Below are 21,802 nucleotides of genomic sequence, written 5' to 3'. Positions count from 1 at the left end.
AGGTAACAAGGAATCCAGGTAACAATCATCTATGATTTTGCTAAGGTCGACAAGTTGATAGCATGCATATGAAATATATGTAGTTATAAGTGAATAGATAACAAGGATGATCCCAAGTTATACTTGCCTTGATCCATATGCTCTTGCTGATCTTGCTGGTCTTACTGGTTGTCCAAGGCTCTGATCTTGATCACTGAAGCACTCTGATTCACCAAGGATTGCTCATCGTCTAATCTCGATCATCGATCACACAAACAATCGAAGAAAACATACACGGAGCAAACAAGGCTACAATTAGAACAGTACACCAAACATGTAAAAATAATATAAAAAGTTTATAAATGATCTGGTGTGAAAACACTAAGTTGATTTTAATTATAAAACTAGTTGCATCTACATTAAGAAATATAATATTTTATTTAATAAATACGTGACATGTGAAACATTATTATTAACATGAATTTTTCATGGTTATAAATCTAACGCAACTTGAACTACTCGAATCGGACAGGGGATTAAACGAGAAGTGGCTAAACTGTAAATAACTGCATCTTCTACCTTTGCTGTAAAGTTCTTCCCGAACATGGCCTTGCAGCCATGGAGCAGCTGCTGCTACATCGTGTAGGAGGGAAGAGGCTCGTGTAACAAAATTCACCAAATCTCCACCCATGCACAGGAACACACGATCTGCAACTTGAAGCCCTCGATCTATGTGCAAAACCGTAAAAAAGAAATCCAAATTCCTTACGGATGAAAAAGTAATGCAGCAGGCGGCAGTGATTCTTTGCCCCGCCTGGCAATCTGGCATGTGCTGCTGGGAACGGCGTGTTCATTGGTTTTCAGGACAAACGCACCAATTTCAACTCGATACAAGTGGCCTTCGATTTGGATGATGCGGAACTCCGTCTCGAACTCCAGACCTGGCAGACGTCGAGTCGCCAATTGATGGCACCAACAGAAATTTATAAGCGACAGATTGATCTTGGATGGCGGCGCGTAGAGGATAAAACCCTAATATTATTTTCAATCTCGTGTTTGGCTCTTTAAGATTTACAAGAATTATTTTATATGGACAGTGAGCATTAAAAAGAGATATTTTATTATTTTTGAAATTAAAATAATTCCAGTAAAGTCTAAATTTGATTTTTAAGTCCCGAAAAGTACTCCGAAGGCTTTCAAAATTTGAGGAAAATTCTTAGAGGCACTTTAGAACGTGAGGAGCCCAACTAAAGTATTTTGAGCTCATGTAGAGACATCTAAAAATTAGATTATGCTCACAAAAAAAAAGGTCGGAAAAATTCACGAGAAGTTTATAGAGATTGCTTGATGGACGAGAAATTGAAAGGAAAGACTTAGGATTGAATGAAAAGATTCTAAGAGACTCTGAATGAAATCTTGAGCTGAGAGACAAGGAATTTGATGGTAGAAAAAGATAAATGTGTGCCGAAGAAGAAAGACCGACCTACTAAACGCATTTTTAAATTCTTTTCTCACTATCAACACACAACGGGAAACAAGCAACATTGCATCAAATCTTATGCACCAGCATGTATACATAACAATGTTGCTAAACCCTATGATAAATTTTAATTTGATGAAAAAAATTATTTTCCTATGTTTTCATGAGCGCAAAAATACATAATTAAATTATTTTAGCCCTATTTCAAAAGATGCGAATTTTAAGATGATTAATAGCTATTCAATGAACGTTAAAAGATGACAAATAACTATATGAGATCTTGTCTGTAAGTGATCACCGGGACAACAGTGCAACCATGAGGGCTATAATGGCTCTGGCTTTAGCTCAGTATGAAGCCCTTTTCTAGCTTGTTAGAGGTTACCCGAAAGGGCGGAGGGGCTGAACCGTTTTGGGTATAGTGTGGCCTCTGTCTGTATGTGTATAGGCTGCGAGTCATTGTGCCATCGGAAGGGGGGCTCTATATCTGCGCGCAAAGGAAACCTTGCGGCCCTAACATGTTAGACGAACTTTTGAAAGGCTTCATAGTGATCCCTGCCGACCTTCCTTGGAAGTGGGTTAAGAGGCTGATCACCTCGGACGAAAGGGTAAATCATGACTCATGGGTAAAGATGTACAACCTCTGCAGAGTGTAAAACTGGTATACTAGCCGTGCTCACGGTTATGAGCGGCCTTGGGGGTTCTTGCTGCGCCGACGATGAGCTTATTAAGTTGTTATGTCCATTTGATTATCGTTTATGCTAAGAATTAATTATGCTTACACTTGATCATGTGATTAATGGATTATTTATGTTACCTTGACATTTGCTACTTAATTATGAATATGCTATCCACTATTAAAAGCTAAATGCAGTCAAACCAGTGTCAGCTATTTGAGCCTCATGAACCCCTGGTTATACTTGTTGAGTACGATATGTGCTCACTCTTGCGATTTCCCAACACCTCAGGATATGACAATGAAGATGACTGGAATAAGGATTACCGTTATGAGTACTAGGTTTGGAGTCAACCAGTCAACGGTGTCCCTGTGTGGAGCTTCCGTCGAGAGCGTTGTTTACTTTATGCTATTATCTTTGTATGAGACTATGTGATTTACTATGTTTCGTTATGTAATAAACACTGTAACGGTACATTTGAGATTTGTCTACTTATGTGTGCGACTCTTTTTGGGCCACATATGAGTCTTTTATACATCCTATTTTGTTCTTAAAATATGGGTGTGACACACAGTTTGGTTGAAAATCACGAGACGAATCTTTTAAGCCTAGTTACTCCATGATTAGCCTTAAGTGCTACAGTAACCCACATGTACTAATGATAGATTAATTATACTTAATAGATTTGTCTTGCAGTTTCTGTAATTTGTTTTTTTATTAGTTTCTAAAAACCCCTCCCGACATATCTAATGTGACACCCAAAAAATTTTCATTTCTAATCTAAACAGGGCCTAAACAAGGCCAAACTTTTATAGAGAACTGAAGCGGTTACTTTGATAACTGAGGGACCAAATTGGGCTTCACGTGGAGTGTTTTTTCTTTAGAACATGATATGTAAACGGTACCAAAATCAAAGACGACGCGGTTAATAAATTGAGCTGTAGCTAATGTATATACGGTATCTGAAATGTATACTTTGACCTGGTAGAGACGATCGTACACCATACACACTAGAGGGATGATGTCGTGCTCGTATCACTAATAATTGGAGAGAAGACTGTATGGATGTACGTATCTATAGGCCGGTGTGTGTGTGACAACCTGACATGGGATAGGAAGTTGATCGCTGGTGCCCGGTGAGCCACTCGATCGTCAGTTTGGCTGCACTTGCACGCATCATGCACGCTCAGTTCAATGACCAATCCAGCTGAGCTGCTAATTGACATCCATCGGCACGGCACACAATGATTGATCCACGACAACAAAGAAGAAGAAACAACGTCTAACCAGGCCGGTCGCCGGGCCTGGCGACGGAGAGGTGTGATGCACGCACCGGCGGTGAGGCGACGGCGGCTGATGGGAAGAAGAGGCCGGCCAGTAGCTTAAATTATTAATTGATTAGGAAATGGGAGGGGACGGGGTTGGTGACGGATCCGTCCTAGGCTCCAACCTGTCTAGCTAGCTCATCATTATCCACACTCCAAATCCTATCTCATGTCCCCCCTAATTACGCCCAGCTTTTTTATTTTTAATTTGATTGACCAATTTCGTGATTTCTTCAGTATTCTTCGTGTATTACGTACAATCAGGAGCCTGGTGTGTGAAAACAAAATTATATGTCTCGATAGCCATAGCTGTTGAGGAACTGTACGTATATTGTTACGCCAGCCTAATCTTTTATCTTGTAGAGGTTTGGCACTTGGCGGGCAAGTTCATTAGCTGCACATTTCTTTCTTGGTTATTGCTAAAGCTGGTAGCGTATATCATTAGGGTTTCGGAATGAATGAATTGTATGTACTACGTATGAACTAGACAAGATGGGTGCGTGTCATCTCGTCGACGGTAATCAAAACTGATGGCCAATCCCGCCATGATATTTTTGCAGCAAAAGCAATTATTGCCCGTCAGGCCTGGCCAAAATACGTACTCAAACTCTCCCCTGTCATCTTGAGATTTTTTATATAGAACCACCTTCAGCTCTGTCCACCGTGGGTGGGGACCCTGTAATCTCTGGTACGGATGCAAAATCCCCACCATTCTTCTCACTTCACCTTTGATTCGCAAATCGTAATAGAAAATGAACAGATACTGTTCGGCTACCTTATTTTGATACTAATTTATTGTAAAAGAAAAACAATGTTTCGTGACTAAAAATGCTGATTTGTTATAAGAAAAAAAAAACATTTTTTTATAGCTGAAAAGTAGCGCTGGCAGATGAATAGTACTCCATCCAGTTCAAATTATAAGACGCTTTTACTTTTGCTTTTCTAAATGCATTGATTTTACTATATATCTAGACATAATTGCATATTTAGATGCATATAGCAGAACTTATGTATCTACAAATAATAAAATGTCTTATAATGTAGAATAGATTTTGAAAGGAGGGAGCACCAACAAATTTGATTTGCTACCAACGGTGCAGCAGGGCAGATTACGGGCGCGGAGGGTAACGATCACAGACATCTGGCAACTTATCAAAGGAAAGAGTTGTACCCTTTTAACTTAAAACCACTTTATTATGTACATACACAACACAGCACCGGTATCAGGACGACAAGTCAGTACATACACAGGATACAAGAGACACACAGACAGTTCCGACCGACCCTAAACCAAAGAGTTTGCGGTTTGTTACATCCAAACACCCCCCAGAATAAACCTTTAGTATCCCATGACGATATTAGACGGACATCCGATTACTTATACTATCTAAATTTAGAATTACCACTAACTGCATGTTTAGCACAAGTTGGCATCCCCCCCACAGTCATACCTGCTGAATCGAGCACTCAAGCAGAAGTAAAAGAAGCTAATTGATTCATCCTGTAAAAGATTATTATGGTCAGTGCAAAGGTTAGCTCACCCCAGGCTGAGCCACCGGGTGGAAGGACCAGTTCTTTTTTGGCTCAGATGTCATCCCAGCAACTTTCTCATTCGCCCACCAGTCAGATCCCACGCTTGGCTCCACATTAGCAACGTCGACGTTGTTGAAGTTGAAGTCTTTGGCCAGGCGCAGGGATAGGGACCGCCTTGCTTTCTCAGGCAAGTCATGGTATGTTTCGTCAACGTATAGCCCTGCCCTTGCCTCATTAGATTCTCTGTGGTGATCACCATTGCTGGTAGGCGCAAGGTGGAAAGATGCCGTGCTGGAATCCCCAGAAATTGCAGTCTTCTTCTCTAGGCAGCGTGCGACATCTTCGACAGTCAGCTCAAACGATACCCGATGATCCATAGCATGCTCATTGGGTTGAAGTCGGGCAGAGAAGTCAACAACTGGTACAGCTGCTGTGATGTGGCCATCCAAGAGGGACCCACCATTGCGCATATGGCGAGGTATCAACTTCTGTGTTGCAACGCCCTCACCATCCAATATCTTAGGTGGCTCACGAACTGGGAACGAGTGTAAAGCGCTGCGTGAGGAAGCCAGCATCTCAGGGTCAGGGAATGGGGAGGAAGTGCCAGAACAACCCGAGCTTGGAGATATCAGGCGACCAATTGGGCTGTCTGGGTAGTTTGGATATGACTGAAGATCACCAGTTTCACCATTCTTGCTGTTGTTGATCGAGGTCAGAAGCTTTGCGTATGGAACCTCCGGAGAGGAAGGGGTCGTCAGATGAACAGACTCCGGAGGAGGAGTGAAAGGGGCAGTTGATGGTTCAGTTGTGAAGGCCGAGAACACTGGAGGTGAAACTAGTTGTGTCTCATGTGCATATGGCCCAATAGCAAAGATGGATGGCGTCCCCGCGGGGGATTGGGAATTTGGTGAGAGGGGCGAAAAAGGTGGAGCTCCAACCCTTGGTGATTGTACGATTGATGTGGGTTCTGATTGAAGGAAAGAAGCAGGAGAGGATGGAGGTGCCACAAAGGGGAACACAGGAGGCGGTGGGTGGTTCGGAATTTCTGCTACAGGTGCATCTGTCCTTTGAGGTGCAGGTTCTGGGACAAGTGCAGCATGGTTGACACGCATCCGCCGGCCATTCTTCTGGGATCCAAAGCAGAAGTACGCACTCAACCGATCAGCCCATTTCCTTCTCTGCAAACAAAAAGGAGCAGTTAACACAGAAAGAAGCATAACTTGGTGATGATATGAAATCAAGAATCAGAATGAGATGACTCTGCACTGCATATGAATGAGAGAATAAAAGATCTATGTGTAATGTAATCATCAATCAGATTGCAGCACGACTTGTCCAATCAGACAAAATATCTCAGCGAATCAATCAAATGTCTGTGTGCTATTTTGCTGCACCCAACATTAAAAGAAAAGGCAAATGAAATCACCACAGCTAAAAAGAACACACCAGAGTTATTTGCAGTGGATGAAGAAAGAACACAGGCTAAAATTATAAGATAAACTCTAATGTTTACAATGTATAATCCACAAAATGATAGCCAGTTCTGCAAGGTACCGTTCAAGAACTCTGGAGAGCAACAATCATGGGTTTGAATCACATGCCCTAAAAAACAATCAAGCTGAAAGAGGGCGGGCGGGTAAACAATAGTACCTAAAGTTGGGATTTAAAAATAGAAACAAACAGCTGGTGGCATATCGCCAGCAAAGAAAGCATCTTCTTGTCCCATGTAGTCCAATGAATAAATCAATTTGACCATTTCAACTACCCCCCTTTCTTTTCTGAGGCAATCTCTTGCTATTAACAATGCCTTTTTCATGCCATACTCTCAGTGCCTGGACTGTACAAACCATTGGTTTCCAAAGGCGACAAGGTGTACTAGACCCTCAAAGCAAGCTGGGTATGCTCGGATGCCTTTGAAACAGAAGAGGTACAAATAAGGCAATGTGTACATGTCAAATGTACTACACATCCTATAAAGTTTCTTGATGAAAAAACAGAGCATGTGTCGAAGTTCCACAAAAAATGTAATGCTTTCTAGTTCCTATAAAGTTTCTTGATGAAAAAACAGAGCATGCACTTCCAAAATAGTATAGCAAAAGAAAATTAACAAACCTAACTAGGCGAAGGGTATAGCCCACATTTTTTTTCCTTCATGGATACTAAAAGCGGATATACAAATGAATAGACCAACATCAACATTCTACAGCTGCATCTATACCACCAAAGATAAGAAAAACTTTCTGGTTCTAGCAAGAATCATCAGGTCCACAGCCTGGAAAATACAGCCAAACCCATAAATCACAGCAACCCAGTTGCAAGTGCAGGATCTACCAACTGAGCAATATCCCCAACCCCCCAGAGCAAAGTGGAGAATGCAAGAACAAAACAGATGCTTTCTTCTATTCTTTTCACTTGCCAAGTTCTGTAAACATTCATTTCCCTTTGTAACACCAAAAACCTATGGAAAATATATTTATGGAGAAAAAAAAGACTAACCACTCAATCAGTGACATAAGCATGTAGTTTCGAACACTGACACAGTCCCAAAATTACAACTTTCCACTAATTACTGTTGCACTCTATGTATAAAACTAAAATAAACTAAAGTGCAATACCATTGAATGGAAAATCCATGCATCTAAGTCTTCTATCTACACTCTAAATACCTGACAAACTTATTGATAACCAAAACCTAGAAAGCCTGACTACACGACAACATACTTCCGTTACTAACTCCAATAATAACATCAAATACCTACCGAAGTACATGCAAGAAACGCTCCATGACACGAGACGTAATTTTTGTTGCCATGCATATAACAACAAGCAGCCACTGATGATTAAGCATAACCGTTACACCGCAAACTCGGCACGTACAAAGCTGATTCAGCTACGCAATCATTAAAGGAAGCTACACACAAGCCATCCAACTAAAAGCCATGCAGGACATCACTAGCTTCTAACGTCAATAAAAAAAATGTGGTGATAAGGTATGTAAGCACGAACCGGTTCTGCAGGAGGCTGTGTGCGGCTCTCCGCGGTGACGATGGCAACAGCAGCAGCGTTCACTGTATCGACGCTGTTGTGCACAGGCCTCATCTCGCCCCCGCTCTGCATGATTGCAGCGGCAAGGAGCAAGCACGGTTCTTCCCAGTCCAGGGACTGAACCAGACCTACGAGATCCAAGCTCTTACACTTGAAGAAACATGATCCAGCCCTGGAGTCCGATCACCACCGTCCACAAAACCAAAGAGATTGAATCAGCCAGCAAGGTTGGGAACTCGTGCTTTAGTCAAAGGAAAGGCACCGGGAAAATGGATTACAGACGCAACCCCCCGAAATTCCATACCTTGGGTGTCAAGTCGTAAGGTCCGTGCTGAACTGAGATCGATCCGCTTTGCACTGCGCGCCGGAGACGAGGAACCTAATCGAGCCATGGAGGAACGGAGTTAGCAGAATTCCGATCGGTAGGGTCCCCGCGCACAGGGGAGAACCCGGTGAAGAACAGCACCCGATAATTTTTGCAAATCGATCGAAGCTAGTAGGCAAAATTCATGCATATACACTCGTAGTTGGATCAGATCCGAATATAAATAGTCGGTTAGGGTTTGCGTGGTCGGTTTCGCACAGCAGGAAGGGAAGGCCAAGGGGTGGGCGTACCTGGTGGTGCTCGTCGCCGACGAAGGGGCCGAAGAAGACCTTGGCGCCTGGCGCGTAGGGCGGCAGCGACGGCCGCCCAGTCGTCGCCGTCGCCACGAGAGAGAACAGGGTAGGGAGAGAGTGCAGCGCGCACGCTGGGGTGATGGAATGGAAAAAGGGAGAGGAAAAAAAAAACAAAACAAAAAAAAAGAGGCAGCCTACAGGACTATAGACAGATCCGGGCCGGGCAGACCATTTGGGCCCTGAGTGTGGAGCAGACTTCATTGAGCTCAAATAAATAAATAAATAAATAATAATAATAATAATAATAGTAATAATAATAATAATAACAACAACAATAATAACAACAAAAACAAAATTGTATGTATTTGAAGTGTGGAGCCGACTTTATTGAGTATTTATCTTAATGCATGTGCTAGTTTAGACCATTTTCTATGATCATGGATAGTTCTATTCTAGCTGTAATGGTATATATCGTCGATAGGTTATGCTACTCAAATAGTTCTATTCTAGCTATTAGGGTATATGTCATGAATAGGCTATGCTACTTAAATGGTTTGTTTCTGTGTGTTTGTCCTTTACGTGTTCAACGATGTAGTGATAATTGTCCCTTTTTTGGTTAATTTAGGCTAGCCCTTAAATTAGAGGTACATTTGGAGAAAGTTTCTTATTTGCCATTAGAAGTTAAATCGGTGTCATTTTGCTATTGAATCCCTTCTCTTTCTTATCTGCTACTACCTCCTAACTACCATCACTGCTTGTTTGGTTTGAGACCATAAAGCATAAGATGTCATTTTTTTCATAACACCCAAAGCACCCTTGTCTATTCAGTATAATTTCATCACCGTCGGTTTAACCAAATTCGGGCTCCTGACTCTTCCTTACAAGGAATGGAGAGCATTTTCTGAGTGGCAAATAGAATACCACTCTTAACTCTTGATGACAAATAAGGAATGGTCTCCTAGTTTTGCTCTTCCTCTATTAGTACTCATTTGTGGAGGATAAATACTGTCCACCTTGTCTCCCCTTGAAAGAAAAATCGGTTCAAATCGTGCAGGCCTGGCCTGACCCCTTGAGCTTAGCAGCATTCTGTTTGGGTCTGTATATACGTACTCCCTTCATCTCAATTTATAAATCATTTCAAGAATCTTTAGTAAAGCATCTTAAGTTTGACTACTATTATAAAAAAAAATAAAAATATTTATAACATTAAATAGATATTACTATGAAAATATAACTAATGAAAACTTAATGATACTTAGTTGATATCATAAATGTTATTATGTTATCATATAAATTTGATCAAACTTAAGATGTTGTGACTCTTGTAATTTGCGATGGAGTGAGTAGTTGGTTCGGTTGCTTGTTGCCATCAGCATCGCCCGCCGCTGATGCTGAGAAATGAGAATGAGCTGAACCTGCCTGTCAGCCTGTGTGTGTGAAGGAGATGACCCCGCACCAACACCACCAGTCCACCACAAGTCCACAACCACCCACATGCCCACATGCATAACCTCGGCAGTTAAGGCCTTGTTTAGTTCGATTTTTTTTTGAGTTTGGTTACTGTAGTATTACTTTCATTTGCATTTGACAATTATTGTCTATCTATAAATTAACTAGTCTCAAAAAATCTGTCTCACAGATTACAAACAAACTATATAATTAGTTATTTTTTTATCTATATCTAATGTTCTATGGATATGTCCAAAGATTTAATGTGATAAGAAATCTTGAAAAAAAATTTAAACTAAACAAAGCCTAATCGAACTACTATGAAATACTACGGGATATGAGCTCTCCAACTACTAGTAGCTAGTTTAATGAAGCAGCACGGCCTTGCCTGCTTTTTTTCTCTCTCTAATCTGTCTTATTTGTTATGATGAGTAGCTGGCCTCTGCTAATTGGAGGATCATAACCACCGTGCCACTAGCAGATTAATAAGCACAAAGAAAAACAAAACACGACTGTTGATTGTATTGGGATGGAGATGTTTAGTCCTGTCTGTTAATACAACCATGTAGGGGATGGAGATCCTTTTCTTGGGCTTAAGAGCCTTGTTTTTTTTTCCTTTTTTTTGCTACGCTTTAGGAGCTAGTCTTCATATTATATCGTTTCTAATTACTGGGAATAGCGATTTTGATAAAAAAATATTTTTAATTTTTTTTATTTGGTTATCGGAGTCATCATCTATTTTGGATTCACTACTACAATATTTGTTTACCGAGGCGGGCAAAATCTCTTAACCCAGGCGGTTTTTGCAACCGCCTCGGATAAAAGGTCACGGTTAATATGGCCTTTTCCGAGGCGGTTTGTTGCCCGCCTCGGTAAATCAAACAAAAATAACAAAAAAAAAGAAAAACCCCGTGGATAAGCCCACTAAGCCCATCCATGGGCCCGGCAAACCCATCCACGCGACCCCACCACTGCCGCTGGATCCACGCCCGCGCCGCTGTCGTTCCTCCATTCGTCGAGGCCGGATCTAGCGTTCTTGCCGGTGAGCTTGGCAGATCCACCAGCCTTGAGGCTGGATCCGCTAGATCCGTGAGCCCTGAGGGTGGATCCGCCAGATTTGCGGTGCTAGGGTGAGGGAGGAGTAGTGACGCCGCTGTTGGGGTGGGGATGGTCGAAGGCGGTGGAGATCCGCCATATCCGCTTGGTCGTCGTCGTCGAAGGCGGTGGAGATGGTCAGGCCCCGCGCAGCTTGAGTCCACCGGAGGGGTGCTGCTCGCCTAGGCCAGGAGATTCGTGAGCCTTGAGGTGGTGCTGCTCGCCCAAGGCCAGGAGGGGTGCTGCTCATCCACGCCAGAGGAGTGCCTCCTCCTCGTGAGAGAGAGGGAGGGATGAGGTGGCCACGAAGGGTAAGAGGAAGGGAGAGAGGTGGACGGGAAGGGAAGAAGGGAGGGAGAAAAGAGGTGGGCGTCGGTGGGAGAAGAAGAGGTTGCGAGAGGGAGAGAGGCGCCGCACAGGCTGAGGGAGCTGAGGGAGTGTGGATGAGGTGAGTTAGGGTTTAGGTGTTGTATATATAGTCTGATATGGTGGTGGGCTTCAATTGGGCTTTGGCTGAGCCTGATTAACCGAGGCGGTTATGGATAAAATGCGCACCTCAGTTAATGATTAACCGAGGCGGTTACGTTAGAATGATCGCCTCGGTTAATATATATTAACCAAGGCAGGTATTTAAAGGGTGCCCGCCTCAGTTAATATATTTTGCTAGACAGTTATTGTAACCGCCTCGGTTAATAGAAAATGACCACCTCGGTTAATGCCTGGCATTAACCGAGGCGGTTAGAATTCCTGCCCGCCTCGGAGGGTGTTTTCAAAAGGTCACGGTAAATCTTTTTTCAAAAGAGTTATATTTTTAAAATTTTTTATTTGGTTATCCAAGTCATCTTCTATTTTGGATTTCTTGTTAGCCAAAGATAAAAGAAACGACAATGACTCTCTATGGTGCACACAAGAATACAAGATATATAGAAAAGAATATTAGAGAGTGAAAAGATATAAATAGTGATCTTTACATAAATAACTCTTTCTAATCCAAATGATGATTTAGCGAGTGAGCTTACTCTTGGAGATGTTTAAATTTATACATATTATATATTTATCTATATCTATACCTTAATAATAAAGAGGTAAAACTTTACACTCTTTTTTCATCCATCCATTTGTTTGGTCCGTTTTTTTTAACTACCGAACAATAAAGAGTTTTTTCTATTCAGACTTTTATATATATATATATATATATATATATATATATATATATATATATATATATATATATATATATATATATATATATAACTCATGCTCACACGAGTTAAAATGGATCTTGTCCGGCGTGAGATAGAGTTCGATTCCAAAACATATTAGATTCGTGCTCATATGGTGCAACAACTCACGTTTAAAGATGATACGGAGTCCAATTTAAATATATACACTGTCTTAAGGTAATATATGGATAGCTAGAAATCCTAAACTAAATAAATATCTCTAATTCCTAAATTTGAAATAGGAATTCTAATCAAATATAAAAGGAATATAATATAATTTATACCTCTCTATTTTATACATATACCAAATACCAAAAAAACTGCTGATAAGCCAAAAAGACTTGATATTATGCCTCTCTTCGTTTGGTTGATAAGTTATGACAGAAAATACTGTTGACTGATTTGTTGTGAGAGAAAAACACTGCTGAATATTCCGCTGATAAGCTCAAGCGAACAATAATCTTGCCACATTTGTTTCGTACGACACAATCATCAACGTTCATCCGTATGCAGCCTGATTACAACATTTGCTCCGGATCTCTTTTATTCTCGACTTAAATATACGCACACACATATAGTCTCCGCGTCTAGGTGCTCGCCCGCGAGCATGCTACCAGCCAGCCGAGCCGCGCGGATTGCGTCCGCGAGCGACTACTCTGTTCTTGCGTCCTAAAATCGCAAAAAACCATAATCTCTTTACAATTTTTTTGGGTCTGATCTATCCTATTTTGATCCAACCACAAAGCCCACTTGCTCAACCCCGACCCGATTGGCAGCTCGCCCGCTCGCCTCTCCCAACACTAGGGCCCTGTTTGGTTCCACCAACTAAATTTTAGCTAGCTAAAATTATTTTAGCTACTCTTGGGTGATTAATGGAACTAAACTATTTTAGCTCTTTTTAGTCAATGTGTTTGGAACTTTAGCTACTAAAGTGACTAAAGTTTAGCTAGCTAAAATTTAGTTGGTGGAACCAAACAGAGCCTAGATATCATCATGCTTTCGATCGTGGCTATTTATTGCACGCATCCTTCAATACAAATTGAAGCAAATGACGCGATCATTGCATGAATGTCTAAGCCACAAGTAGTTCAGATACCTACGTAACTCCGTTACAACGCACCGACAAATTTACTAATAAATAAATAAATAGAGGCCTCCTCTGCTGACCCGTCGTTCAAAAATACAATCATGTAGGGTATGGTTGTATCATATATTTCCATAGGCACATAGTACATCTGATGATCAACATCTTTGCTTATTCACAAGCTATCTAGAAATAAGCTGACGCAGGCCGAGATGACCTTTTGTGCGAGCCAAGGGCCACAAGTCCACAAGCCAACAACGCCGATATATATAATATAAGGCCTTGTTTACTTCAAAAAATTTTGCAAAATATGAATAGTAGCACTTTCGTTTGTATTTGACAAATATTATTCATTTATGGACTAACTAGGCTCAAAAGATTCTCTCGTCAATTCCGACCAAACTGTGCAATTAGTTTTTATTTTTCATCTATATTTAATACTCCATGCATACGTCTAAAGATTCGATGTGACGGAGAATCTGAAAAATTTTGTAAAATTTTTAGGGAACTAAACAAGGCCTAAAATTAAATTAGTGAGAACAGTCATATGCTATGCTACCCCAGCTATCACCACCTCATAAGCCACAATAAAAGATCGTCAGGTCAACTCTACAGCAGAAAATATACAAGGGGCTACAATCGGCTACCTTCACAGTAGCAGCAAACATAAAGGTGAAATAAAATTCACTCATACCATGCCCCCATCATATATTCATATCATATATGCATGCATGAGCGAACCGGACAGTTATACGGTGGGTACAGTAGTTGATAGCAACAACGAAACCAGCAGAGGTTCCATGAGATGACCAAAAGAAAAGCAATCACACTAAACTCATATATTTACATACCCAAAAGGACTTTTGGAATTTACATAGCCACCAAACATACTTGCGTTTGCATAAACATCCTCAATCCTTGGACCATTGCTCCAGTTTTGCCCTATGGATTGTCTTCATTTTGAGCCGATTCTCAAGCGATACATTATGGATTCAGGATGCTGATGGGATCACAGACTGATGACATTCAGCTTGCACGGGCATGCCCATGGATACCCTGACTTGGGTGGCTGCCAGCAACAAGAATGTCCTTGATACGGTTTAATGGACCAACAGCATCACTGATTTTCTGAAACACAAACAAGAGTCTGCATTCATTAGCATTTGCAGGCACCATATATAATTGAAAAAAAAAAGTAAAACAAATAGCTACCATGGCACAAAACACTAGCATGCCAGTAAACAGATACTCGAGCTTGCTAGTAAACAGATAAGGCAGGACTTCAGAGTTCAGACAATCCACACATTCCAAAATTCTGGAGCTGCAGCATGCAAGATGCCCATTTGTAGTGAAATTCTCATTGCTGGCAAGTGCAACTTAACAAGAAACAATATCAGAAAATAGAGAAAACAAACCAACAAGCTGGTTTGACGCAGTTGTACGATGGCAGAACAACAGTACCAAGTACCAACAGAAGTCCAACCCCACACCACAGCAAACTATTAGAATGGTTATATAACCCATGGGCATCAAATTCAACTGGACATACTCCACAGCTACTTAGTCCTTGCCAGAAATTTAACATCTAGACTCATAGTAGGCCTATTTTGCAAACAGATATCGAAATGTAGGTTGATAATTAATTAATTATATGCTCATATCAAGTACGTTGCGAGAACTTGGTTATAAGTTCAGTAACTATGATAGACATAATCAGACAAGGATCAACATAATGCTATGGTGACAACTTTCCTTTGTAATGTATTTTCCAAACAGTTTCACTAGGACTAGGGTGCTCCTATGACATGATTGACTCGCTTCCTATTTCTTGTTGCTAGAAATAAAAGGTGAGCTTTGCAATTACCTCCTTGTTGCTAGAAGGCGGTACTTTGACCAGCTGAAACTGCAGCTTGCCCTTATGCCAGCGCCGCCCAAAATATGCCAGGCCCACCAAGGCAGCAGCGGTCGCGACAATAGGCCAGAAATTATTACTTTCCTTTGCATTCTTGTACAGGGACAAAAGCTGCTGCTTCCACCATGCTTCACGTGGGCCTGAACCAGCAGGTTCGCTCTGCTCATCAGATGGAACAACCTTTGATGAACCGGTTATGGGGCTCAAGTTATGCAGAGTAGGCTCCTCAGTTTTCTTATCATTCCTACTCTCTGTAGCTGACCAACTTAACTCATTTTCAGCCTCAATTGAGCTGTAAATAGGCGACGAGAACCCAACCGGTTCTTCCCCGACCAAACTCATGCCTTTCAATGCCTTGCCATCATCAAACGCCATATCACCCAAGGAAACATCCTTCCCTTTGTCGAAGGATGGAATGCTGGGGACGTCATCCTCCAGCTTATGCTTGCAGGTTTCTTGGTATTTCTCACCATCCCCCTCATTGGAAACTGCATCTGGGCTGCTAAGCTCCTTGGGAGGTTCTTTGCTGTCAGCGCCTACAAGGAGGCTTTCAACTTCACTCTGAGACACCGAGAAGTGGCCAGACATGAGTAGCCCAGCGGCTAAATCGTCCCCTTTTGCGCCATATTTCTTAGCTTCGGATTCCTCGGAAGGTTCAGGTCTCCTCGGAGCAGGCGCGGCCGCGTATGCTGATGCAGTCAGTTGCACGACTTCCCAATCAGTCCCGCGTGGAGAGGTCTGCTCAGTACCGCTCTGGCCAGGCTCCATCTTCCCTGCGATTATTAAAGCGGTGAAGCAAACTACATAAGGTTAGAATGAATGCATAAAATTAATTTAGGTCAGAGAATGGAACATGCACAGCCTCAGCAGTAGAGTACAGCACAGCACAGACATCAGCGAAATCATTGTTTGATGGGGGCAGGCTTTTACTTGAGAATTAGAACTCCAATTTAGGCAGGTGATTTGTCACGACTCACAAGTGGTTAAACAATCCCAGGAAACTGCAGAGTTAAATAGTGATAACAATAGAAAGGAAACTACAAGACAAATGGAGTCCAGTACTCCAGTCAATTGTCCGACAAATAAAAATAATGGCGGTGCCAGTGCAGTTGGTTGAGGCATCATCATGTTGCATGTACCAACGAAGGCAAGGGAAAAGAAACGCTCTGGACTGTCACTAGAACCGGCAGTACTGTACTACTGAGTGCCAAATCGTGGTTCGAGCAAAAGGCCGAATGATATGGCACACCACTTATGCTTGTTTGTGTGTCCATCAAGCACAGAGCAACTGCGGTAGGGTTAGCATAAATATTATTTTTTTTCACACTCACTTGCAGCCGACGAATAAGCCCGACATTAGTACTAATATTAGTAATTAAGAGATGGAAAATGAAACTGGCACTCTGGCAGAAGCCCGACTTAAATTTGAGTATGTAAAATCGCAAGACCACGTCCGTGGAACTGTATGTATATACTAGTAATATTTAGACAAAAGTAAATAAATAAATAAATCAAAACAAGTCGGGTGCGGCTTCAACCAATCTAACAAGGCCGGGTCAACCCATGGCAAACCCCGACCCCGACGAGGAGGGGGAGGGGATCGACACCACCCCACACCACAACCGATCTCACAGTTGATTGGGGAAGAGAAGGGAAGGGGCGGGAGGCGGGGGATCGGAGCGGAGGCGCGCGTACCAGCGAGGAGGGAGGGGACGGGGGCGGTTGCTTGCTCTCCTCTCCTCTCCTCTCCTCTCAGGTGGAGTCGCGGAGGTCGGCAAGAGACGGAGGTGGGGTGGGGAAAGCAATCCAAATCCAAATGACATTGTGGGCGTTGCGTGCGGAGACGTTTTCTTTCCACCCCACCCCACCCCACCCCACCCGGACGGAACGGCATCTCCTTTACCTTGGGCTGGGTTGGGCCCATAGATTTTCAGGCCCAACAGTACCAGCACCCGCTGGCGGGCAGTTTTTGCTTTTGCAAAACCATTTCTTTTTCTAGACAGGTCTTGATATTTTTTTCCCTATATAAAAGCTGTTTCTTTTAGTTTTCCTTCGAAGGCACAATTTCCTAATTGAAGCTTCTCCTATGTGCTCTCTCTCTCTCACACACACAGTACTATTTTTTTTTCCGAGAAGCTGTTTTACTAAACTTTTTTAAAAACAAATTTAGGTTCATCTCATTGGTAAAGTTGCTTTATTATGGAACTAAAGGGAAAAAAAAAACAGTTCACCAGTGAAGCTAAGTTGTAAACATCGCAAACTCCAATGGGCGACTACCAACATAGTGCGTTCCCCCCCGGGTCAGTTACCCCATGGCCCATGAACATTACGTTCCTTCCTCCTTGGCCATCCTTGCCAAAGATGAGCTCGTATGTGTTAGGTTCTCGGGAGCTGAGGGGCTTAGGTTTTTCAGGGTTTCAGTGTGTTTGGTTGAGGTGTTAAAGTTTAACATATATGTTGGTATTTTCGTTTTATTTTAGTTTGTAATTAGTATATATTTATTATTTGATATGTGTCCAAACATTTGATGTCATGGGAGTTAAATTTTAACTCACCGAACCAAACGGGGCAAAGAACTTTCATAGCTCCCGACTTCCCGAGCGATCGGTTTATATTACTCCCGACTTCCCGAGCGATCGGTTCTTTGAAGCAGGCTACCTTTGTGGCCATGAAGAATGGAGAAGGAACATTTGTTATGTTTTGTCGATCTTTTACATACCGAAGCAATCGCGTCCTACAAGAGCGTTTGAACATTTAACCAAGGTGCCACATTGCTATGTAGCTGTCCTCGACGGAACTTATGTGTTATTATCTCTATCCACGAATAAATACACATCTCGCTTTTCGAAAAGTCAAAATTTTTTAATTTTAACTAAAAATATATCAAATAATATCAATATTTACATCTACAAATAAATAAATATATTATAAAAATATATTTCATGCTCAATCTGATGATATATATTACATATGATAAATATTAATAAATTTTTATATATATTTAATTAAACTTAAAAATATTTAACTCCTCAGAGAACGAGATATACACTTATGACGGAGGAAGTGCATAGACTCTGGCTCAAATGTAACTACCGTCGTATAAACTGTAACCTTAAATATGGCAACTTCCCTAGAGTGCAGCTTAATACAAGCAACGAGTGCCTCTCTCTGATTTAATGGAGCATTAAATCTGGCAACTTCCCCTACTCCTCGAGAGCAGGATGAGTATGTCGAATCCGTTATGCCCAGAACGGAAGATAACTCAGTCCGTGACTTCAAGAAACAAGAGCAACAAATCAAAGCTGATGGCTCAAACGTTTTTCATCAACAAAAAAACTGCCGTTAAACCAGCAACACTGCAGCAGGTACCGTACACATAGTAGATGCTATATAGAACCCTAATACTTCAAAGTTTCTTGTCACCCCAATACAACATATAGCATTCTTTGGTAGGGACAGGCACCGATTCAGATCTAAGAGGTAGCCTTCTGCTTCTTGGGCATCCTGTAACCACCCACAACACAGGCATGGTCACGCTCGTAGGGCTCCAAGGTAACCTGCTCAGCAGGCTTGAACTGATCTGCCTTGAGCTTCTCCACTTCAGCAGCAAACACGGCCTCCGCGGGCAGGGTGGAGTCAATACAGTTCGCCTGAGCAAAATATTTTGTTCTTGTTTAGATCAATGCAGACCATGATTATCTATATAAGACAGATGATACAGAATTAAAATGACAAATAACAACTCCTGATACCTTGATTGAAATGACAAAGTGGCCTCCATTCTTCAAAAAGTATGAAGCATTAAGGGCTAAGATCCTAGCCTGCAGGATAACACAATCACACAATGTTTAAAAGCTGTAAACCACGTGTTACAATTTCCCTCACATTGAGAAATTTCTAGTGTGTATGAATACAAAACTAAGAACTCCTACGTATCTCATGGATCCCCAGATTCAGTCAAACTGCACACTGAACAGCACCAGACAAGGCACAGTTGCATGGCCAAATTAAGGTGGTGCTGACAATGTTACTGTTCTATCTCAAAAACAAACTGACACTAAATAGTGTTATAAACCCATCTAGCAACAAACTGTTCTAAATTCCAATGGTCCAAATGGGGCAAAGGCGGTTGACTCCTAACTATCAGATTATCAGTTACAAATTGTATAAATTGACAAAATCAAAGTCGGCACCAGATGACATCGAACAGAAAATGATACCTATGATCAATAACAAATGTGTGCACAAATTATGATCAATAACAATGTGTGCACAAATAACTACAAGTAATGTGTTATTATAGCATAGAATTCTGAAAGTCCATAAAAAAACAAGGCTGGATCGCCAAATGCAACATAATAAAGAAAGCAAACAGAAGAAACAGAAATGCAAAAGGAGCACTGGGTGCAAGAAACATCAAGAATCATTAAAGCAAAACAAGAAAATAGAAAAGGAAGCAAAAACAATAAAGATAAAGTTTGGCATTGAGCACAACAGGCATCAGAAACTCGAATCTGCATCATCCAATTGATGTCCTGAAGGGGAATCCGAGTATGCTCATCATTTGCTAAGCCCAATATTGGCCAAATCAAAATCAAGAGAACAGAAAGGCTTAGAACAAGGGTAAGCTTTGAGTGACAGTCCAGTCATTTAGACACCAGGCTGCAAGGAAGTGATAGGAATACCTGGTCTGGCTGTGCAACATCAGAGAAGATAACATCAACCATGCCAACCAGCATCCGGTACCTTGCCGGGTGCCTGGCATCCTCAATAATGGGGATAACATTGGTCCTCTTCTTTGCCATGTTGACAAGGTCTCTTCCACTCCTGTGAGAGAACTCAACAGCATAGACCAGTCCATCCTGCAACAGCAACCAAATTCTTAAGACAACAGACTAAACAATGTCAAGAATCAGTTGTGATAGAGAGCTCACCGGTCCTACGATATCAGACACGTGAGAAACAGTTGTGCCAGAAGCAGCACCAAGATATAGGACACGAGTACCAGGAGCCTAAACGTATTAACAAATCGTCAGATATAACATCGATGCATACTCTATTTGAAAGAAAGCAAATAGAACTTCTGCACATTCAAGATACGCAAATCAACTTACAATCCAGATGTTGTCAACACCACCAAGCACAGCAGCAGCCAACTTGGAACGGAAGGGGTTCCAAACCCTGTATTCAACCTTTGTTCCATCCTCATTCTACAATGCCCAAACAATCAAACAGTAGAAACAAATCAGTCCTACAACCAGAATCCGAAATCCCAATGGATGAGTTCAAGAAACTACGGTATAATTCAGACCTGTTCTTTATCGTACACTAGAAATGGAAAGAGAAACTAAATGATCTACATATAATTGGGCATAAGGGCATCAGAAACTCGAATTTGCATCATCCATTTAGATGTCCTGAAGGGGAATCCGAGTAAGATCATCATTTACAGCACCTAAGCCCAGAATGTTGTCACAGGATAACTGAGCTTAAATGAAGTGTCCAACAATTAGTTATAACCAAATTGTTGTGGACGGAAACTCAACAGACAAGTTTCAGCTTCTAAATAAGGCTACATAATGTACTTGGATGAACAAATAACACAAATAACACGAAAACAGAAGAGTAACAATATCAAGACCTTGATATTCAAAACGCAACAAGCGACTGTCTAAAACAGGTCATCTCATTCGTAGTGCACACGAGCTATATCTATCTAATAATAAAAGGAGAAAATACAAAGGGGACTTGAATAAGCAGTCGCGAACCTGAACAGAGACACGCTTCTCTGCGTAGACAGACTCTCCCGGGACCATGTTCTTGGTGCAGAGCGCATCCTCCTTGGACTTGGAGATGAAGACACCGGCGTGCTTGTGCGGCACAACGACGGCCTTGCTCCCTCCCTTCATGCCACCACCACGGCCGCCCCGGCCACCGCCACCGCGGCCACCCCTCGGCGTCCTTCCACCTCTCCCGCCCCTGCCTCCGCCACCGCCTCTACCACCACCAAACCCCCGGCCACCGCCGCCCCCACGACCGCCGCCATCGAACCTGCCTCCCCTCCCGCCGCGTCCGCCTACAGGATTTAACGGAGGAACAAGTCTTAGTCCGACTGCGGCAATGCACGGAAACAAGGATGGGGTTATGGTTAGTTACCTCTAGCCGGTGGCCTCATGGTGCTGAGCCGACGAAGAGCTTGTAGCCGCCGCCGCCGACGCCGCCGGAAACCGAGGGTTTAGGGTTTTGCTGGGATTAGGGTTGGCTGGGGAGATGAGCGGGGAGGATTTTATAGAAGAGAAGTAGGGTTTGTGTCTGATCAGGACCGTTGAAACGGTAGATTCTGAATGAACGGCTAGATGGCGCAGCGTGGAAATACAGATACGTT

General features: G+C 42.2%; 3 protein-coding genes and 1 long non-coding RNA gene across 6 annotated transcripts; all 4 read right to left on the bottom strand.

The window, feature by feature from the left end:
• LOC110434449 lies at positions 140-1,017 on the bottom strand. Its single transcript, XR_002451953.1, has 3 exons — positions 855-1,017; positions 559-708; positions 140-229 (listed from the first exon to the last, which is right to left on the bottom strand). It is a non-coding gene; the product is annotated as an uncharacterized LOC110434449 (long non-coding RNA).
• On the bottom strand, positions 4,608-8,812 carry LOC8059698 (sine oculis-binding protein homolog). The gene is made up of 4 exons (XM_002453017.2): positions 8,652-8,812; positions 8,341-8,415; positions 7,998-8,208; positions 4,608-6,169 (listed from the first exon to the last, which is right to left on the bottom strand). Exons 3-4 carry the CDS (start codon positions 8,106-8,108, stop codon positions 4,991-4,993), a joined length of 1,290 nt encoding a protein of 429 aa, XP_002453062.1. The 5' UTR covers positions 8,109-8,208; positions 8,341-8,415; positions 8,652-8,812; the 3' UTR covers positions 4,608-4,990.
• On the bottom strand, positions 14,173-17,274 carry LOC8059697 (ATG8-interacting protein 1). Of its 3 annotated transcripts, none has more exons than XR_002452594.1 (4): positions 17,113-17,274; positions 15,370-16,190; positions 14,718-14,881; positions 14,173-14,633 (listed from the first exon to the last, which is right to left on the bottom strand). XR_002452594.1 is itself a non-coding variant. In XM_002453016.2 (3 exons), exons 2-3 carry the CDS (start codon positions 16,183-16,185, stop codon positions 14,532-14,534), a joined length of 918 nt encoding a protein of 305 aa, XP_002453061.1. In that variant the 5' UTR covers positions 16,186-16,190; positions 17,113-17,269; the 3' UTR covers positions 14,173-14,531. The 3 variants fall into 3 exon arrangements, 1 of the variants encoding a protein (XP_002453061.1); XR_002452595.1 differs by having other exon boundaries at positions 14,718-14,826; XM_002453016.2 differs by lacking the exon at positions 14,718-14,881 and having other exon boundaries at positions 17,113-17,269.
• On the bottom strand, positions 18,687-21,685 carry LOC8059696 (probable mediator of RNA polymerase II transcription subunit 36b). The gene is made up of 7 exons (XM_002453015.2): positions 21,574-21,685; positions 21,186-21,493; positions 20,532-20,627; positions 20,352-20,429; positions 20,103-20,279; positions 19,170-19,238; positions 18,687-19,067 (listed from the first exon to the last, which is right to left on the bottom strand). The coding sequence occupies exons 1-7, from the start codon at positions 21,590-21,592 to the stop codon at positions 18,891-18,893; spliced, it is 924 nt and encodes a 307-aa protein (XP_002453060.1). The 5' UTR covers positions 21,593-21,685; the 3' UTR covers positions 18,687-18,890.

This window comes from Sorghum bicolor, chromosome 4 (genome assembly GCF_000003195.3).
Source record: "Sorghum bicolor cultivar BTx623 chromosome 4, Sorghum_bicolor_NCBIv3, whole genome shotgun sequence".
NCBI classification, from domain to species: Eukaryota; Viridiplantae; Streptophyta; class Magnoliopsida; order Poales; family Poaceae; genus Sorghum; species Sorghum bicolor.
The sequence above is the reverse complement of the archived record's forward strand: the minus strand, read 5'-3'. Positions and strand labels throughout refer to the sequence as shown.

Bases quoted from the DNA above. Each gene is read 5' to 3' on its own strand.
- LOC8059698 (XM_002453017.2), bottom strand. From the start codon at position 8,108: ATGCAGAGCGGGGGCGAGATGAGGCCTGTGCACAACAGCGTCGATACA. The intron at 6,170-7,997 runs GTTCGTGCTTAC...TTTTGTTTGCAG, and splicing joins CACAGCCTCCTGCAGAACCG to AGAAGGAAATGGGCTGATCG.
- LOC8059697 (XM_002453016.2), bottom strand. From the start codon at position 16,185: ATGGAGCCTGGCCAGAGCGGTACTGAGCAGACCTCTCCACGCGGGACT. The intron at 14,634-15,369 runs GTAATTGCAAAG...TTTGTGTTTCAG, and splicing joins CGCCTTCTAGCAACAAGGAG to AAAATCAGTGATGCTGTTGG.
- LOC8059696 (XM_002453015.2), bottom strand. The intron at 20,430-20,531 runs GTAAGTTGATTT...TAATACGTTTAG, and splicing joins GTGTTGACAACATCTGGATT to GCTCCTGGTACTCGTGTCCT. The intron at 19,239-20,102 runs GTATTCCTATCA...GTTATCCTGCAG, and splicing joins ATGTTGCACAGCCAGACCAG to GCTAGGATCTTAGCCCTTAA.